Raw genomic sequence first — 5314 nt, 5'->3', positions numbered from 1 at the left:
ACATAATTGATAAAGACCATGGGGGAAGCCCATGATATAATTGATAAAGACCATAGGGGGAGCCCATGGCAACTATATGTATGTGCATGATAATTTGTGGTTGTATGTGGTATGGTATTTTGGGGAACTAAGCTTTGTGCTTAAGGTTTTCAGTTTACGTTTTAGGTACTCCGGTTTTCAAATGAAAGAGCTCGGGATGACTATAGAGCAAGCACCACATGTTTCTGTATTCTGTGAATTACTCTGGTTTTATGGAAATAATTTGTATTAACGATTTTCAAGAAAATAGTTTTCTAAGATAAATATGATAATAACCTTCAATCTCAAAAAGAAAAGTATTTTCAAGAAAAGAGTTTTCTAAGATAAATATGATAATAATTTTCAATCTCAAATACGTAACTGTAGAGAATTAGATAACAATTCAAATTCATTCTTAATCGATCTTTCATCCTCCAAATTTCTTCTCCAACCTTCAACAATCATCCAAGTTTCTTCAATTAAACCCTCATCAACGTCACCCAGTGTTAATCAATCATCGATCTTCATCAATAACACGTTTATCAACACCATTCAACAGTTGACAACAAAAATTCGTTTTTGGTTCTTTTAATCCACACTTCAATTCTGCTTGAATACAATCATATCTTCAACATCTACGATTAATTATACTCCCAACGTCATTAGATCAACATCATCGATAATCAACACTAGATAAGTGTGATAAACTTACCAAAATTCTAAGGACCACTTGAAGAAAAATGAGTTCTTGGAGGATCTTGGGTTTGTTCTTGAGAGAAGAAGGAAGGTTGAAGATGAAAATTTAACTGTCTACAAAATAAGCACAATCATGATCTAAAATGTCTACTAAATGAGCACAATCATAAAAATTTGAAGAAAAAAAATATTTTTTTTTTTATAAAAAAGAACACAGAAAAAGAAAATTCTCCAGAAATCATAAAAATTTAAGATAAACTTCTACTTAATATACTAGTGACTTTATAAAAAGATTTTTTTTTTAAAATAAGTTTTTGAAGTATTTATTTTTAATTTTAAGAAATATTAAATTTTTAAAAAAAATGTTATGATCTAAAATTGGATAATTCAATATATATATATATATATATATATATATATATATATATATATATATATATTGTTGTAAATAATTGAATGACAACATTTCCTAATGTCAAATGTGTAAGAGTTATTTTCAACTCTTATGACAAATATGTCAAATATGTGTAAGAACTCATTAATTATGTCTAGTGATTTAACTAGTATAAATAGCACCATCACATATGTAAAAGATACACCAATTTGAATACTTTATATAAGTTATCAAATTCTCTCCAAATCTCCTTTCTTCTTTCTTAAAGGTTCTTAGTTTAGTTTTACTAATCTTGTTTTAATTACATCAAATTTATAACACGTTATCATCACGAAAGCTCAAATCAAGGTTATTTAACAAGTGGAAATCACATCTATCTTAATCAAGGTATGTATTACTAAGTAAAAACATTATTAATTATAATAACCTTCATCATATTAAAATAATAATAATACTAATGAATTACTAAAACTTATGCATTATGAACGTTATGGACTACTAACGATTTTTATTTCTTATACTAACATTTTTTTATGTATTCTAATTTTTATGCATACTAACATTTACATTATGCAACTAACTTTTATTTATGCATACTAACATTTAAATTATGCAACTAATCTTCATTTATATATACTAACATTTATTTATAAGTGTCAGTGTTTATTCATATTTTTCAAAATTTTATAAACATTTACTAATATTTATTTATGTTTCTAATTACTAAATTATACCTAGTAATATATATATATATATATATATATATATATATATATATATATATATATATATATGCAACGGTTATAAATAGCAAAAACAACGGCTATATTTTTTACTATAAATAAACACTTTTACCCTGCTTATTTTACCCACAACAAATATTTCTCTCTTCTATAAAAAAAAAATATCAATTTCAAGAAATCAAGCTTCAAGATGATTCATCCCTTTGTTATAATCATGACTATAATAGTCATATTACTTTTCATCCCAATTCTTAACGTCGAAGATAATATGGAATTTCAACTACTTTTAGGCTTGCATGCAATGTTAGCTTTACCGCTTCTTTTTTGTGTAATATTTATTGAAATAAATGGATTTTAACTTTTATTTTGTCTAAAATTTATAGTTACAATATGTCCAACATTGCAAAGCTCGAGTTTGCAGCACTTGAAGTTAGTGGGAAAAACTATGTGCCATGGATGATAGATGTAAAAATGCATCTTGAGTCCATGGGAATCTCAAATGCTATAAATGAATTTAATAATTGCTTGGCACAAGACAAAGCAAGAGCACAAGTTTTCCTTCGTAAGCATATTGATGAAATGTTGAGATTTGAATATCTTGATGTTACTGATCCAAGTATTCTCTGGAATCTTTTAAAAGAAAGATTTGATCATCAACAGGAAGTTATACTTCCAAATGCTAGAGATGAATGGAGAACACTAAGGTTTCAAGACTTCAAGAAAGTAAATGAATACAACTCAGCTTTGTTCAGAATATGTTCACAACTCAAGTATTGTGGACAAGAACTTACTGATGAAGATATGTTGGAGAAAACTTACTCCACATTTCATGCAACAAACATTACCTTGATGCAACAATATCGGATGCAAAAGTTCACAAGATATTCTGAACTAAATGCATGTATGCTTGTTGCAGAGCAAAACAATGAGCTCTTGATGAAAAACCATGAATCTCGTCCAACAGGATCAGTAGCACTTCCTGAAGCAAATGCTACAAATATTGATGGTCATCGGAACAATACACGTGGACGAGGCCATGGTCGTGGTCAAGGACGAGGTCGTGGCTATTTTAATTGAAACCAAAGCCATAATCAGAACCATAATTTTGGTCGTGGACAAGGTAATAATCGTGGTTGTGGCCAGAAAAGGAATAATTACCAATCTTCACAAAGAAACAATGTCCATACACAAGATAACGCCAAAGTGGCAAGGCATGATACTGGGACATCACAAAAATCTGATGGTTCATGTTATAGATGTGATAGCACAGGCCATTGGTCAAGGACCTGTCGCACACCTGCACATCTTTGTCAACTTTATCAAGAGTCCATTAAAGGAAAAGGAAAAGAAGCAAACCTCGTTGATAATGTTGAATTCACTCCGCTAACTTTTGATGAATTCTGCAATGAGATGGAAGACATAAACTAAAGTTCTAATAAACTTGTTTTTCCTTTATTTGTTTTTCATGTAATGTATTTCCTACAATAAATGAACTTTCTTTATAATAATTATTATGATTATGTTTATTCGCTTATTATTTTTTTTATATGTGAAATTTAATATGAGTCCAACTGGAGCACAACACCAAGAAAAGATTGGGGATCTTTGTATAGCAGATAGTGGTAGTACGCATACTATTCTGAAATCAAAGAAATATTTTTCAAAATTAGTACCAACAAAATCGGTCATACATACAATATCAGGTCCTGCAGACTTGATAGAGGGAACTGGGAAAGCCCGTTTTATATTACCAAATGGTACAAGTTTTTCTATAGAAAATGCCTTATTTTCTCCAAAGTCTAGTAGAAACTTACTAAGTTTCAATGACATATATTTCAAAGGATATGACACAAAAACTGTGACCATTGAAAATAAGAAATATATGTATATTATAGACAAAAACCATGTGCTTGAAAAACTACCAACACTTGATTCGGGTCTGCATTATACATATATACATATGATTGAATCAAATATGGTAATCAAAGGAAAACATTGTGATCCTGGGACAATGATGCGAAGGATAATTGAAAATACGCATGGGCATCCATTGAAAGACCAAAAGTTCCCTCAATCCAACAACATAAAACCATGTGCATCTTGTTCCCTTGGAAAGTTAATTATAAAACATTCTCCAATGAAAGTTGGAAGAGAGTCACCTAGATTTCTAGAAAGAATTCGAGGTGATATATGTGGACCGATTCACCCACCATCTGGACCATTTGGATACTTTATGGTCTTAATAGATGCATCCAGCAAATGGTCTCACGTTTTCCTATTATCAACTCGTAATATGGCATTTGCAAAGTTTCTTGCCCAAATTATTAAATTAAGGTCACATTTCCCTGATTATACTATCAAAAGAGTGAGACTTGATAATGCTAGTGAATTTACTTCACAAGCATTTAATGACTATTGTATGTCTGTGGGAATTGCTATTGAGCATCCATTTGCTCATGTACACACACAAAATGGTTTAGCTGAATCACTGATTAAACGTCTCCAGCTAATAGCTAGACCATTGATAATGAGGACCAAACTTCCTGTGTATGTTTGGGGTCATGCAATCTTACATGCTAGATCATTGATACGTATGAGACCAAGTTCATATCATGTGTATTCTCCTTTACAACTTGCTTTTGGTCAAGAGCCAAATATATCCCATTTGAGAATTTTTGGGTGTGCAGTATATGTCCCTATTGCACCACCTCAACGGACAAAAATGGGTCCTCAAAGAAGGTTGGGAATATATGTTGGTTATGAGTCAGTCTCTATTATAAGATATCTTGAACCATTAACAGATGATGTTTTTATAGCACGCCTAGCAGATTGCCAATTTGATGAGGCAAAGTTCCCATCATTAGGGGGAGAAAAGAAGATTCTGGAAAAGGATGTGTCATGGCATGAGCCTTCTTTATCATATCTTGACCCCTGCTCAAAGCAATGTGACATGGAAGTTCAAAAGATAATGCATTTCCAAGAAATGGCAAATCAATTGCCTAATGCATTTACTGACACAAAAAGGGTGACTAAATCATATATACCAGCTGTCAATGTTCCAGCTCGAATTGAAATTCCACAGGGGCAATCTGATGATAAAATCACTCAAGAGTCTAAAACACGCCTAAAGCGTGGAAGGCCATTTGGTTCTAAGGATAAGAACCCACGAAAAAGAAGAAGATCATAAAATGCACTGGATCATGAGGAAAGTGTTCCTGTAGAGACACAAATTATTCAAATCCCCCCAGGAAAGGAGGATGATGCACAAAATCATGGTCAAACAAAGATAATACATGACCACAATGAAGCTGACAATATAAGTGCAATATTTTCTTATTCAGTTGCATGTGATATTATGAATGATGATCCCGAACCATAATCTGTCGTTGAATGTCAAAAAAGAAATGATTGGGCTAAATGGAAGGAAGCTATGCAAGTTGAGTTAAATTCTCTTAACAAGAGA

General features: G+C 31.4%; 1 protein-coding gene across 1 annotated transcript; it reads left to right on the top strand.

Moving 5' to 3' along the window:
* Positions 1-2241: 2241 nt before the first annotated feature.
* Positions 2242-3279, top strand: LOC111876613 (uncharacterized). The gene is made up of 2 exons (XM_023873162.2): positions 2242-2857; positions 2972-3279. Exons 1-2 carry the CDS (start codon positions 2242-2244, stop codon positions 3277-3279), a joined length of 924 nt encoding a protein of 307 aa, XP_023728930.2.
* The last annotated feature ends 2035 nt before the right edge of the window (positions 3280-5314 follow it).

Source organism: Lactuca sativa, chromosome 5 (assembly GCF_002870075.4).
Source record: "Lactuca sativa cultivar Salinas chromosome 5, Lsat_Salinas_v11, whole genome shotgun sequence".
NCBI lineage: Eukaryota > Viridiplantae > Streptophyta > Magnoliopsida > Asterales > Asteraceae > Lactuca > Lactuca sativa.
This window is presented reverse-complemented; position numbering and strand designations above follow the sequence as displayed.

What these genes read in the sequence shown, in the direction of transcription:
- LOC111876613 (XM_023873162.2), top strand. Translation starts at nt 2,242, where the DNA reads ATGTCCAACATTGCAAAGCTCGAGTTTGCAGCACTTGAAGTTAGTGGG. An exon ending in AAATGCTACAAATATTGATG is followed by an intron (nt 2,858 to 2,971) that starts GTCATCGGAACA and finishes GTCGTGGACAAG; the next exon opens with GTAATAATCGTGGTTGTGGC.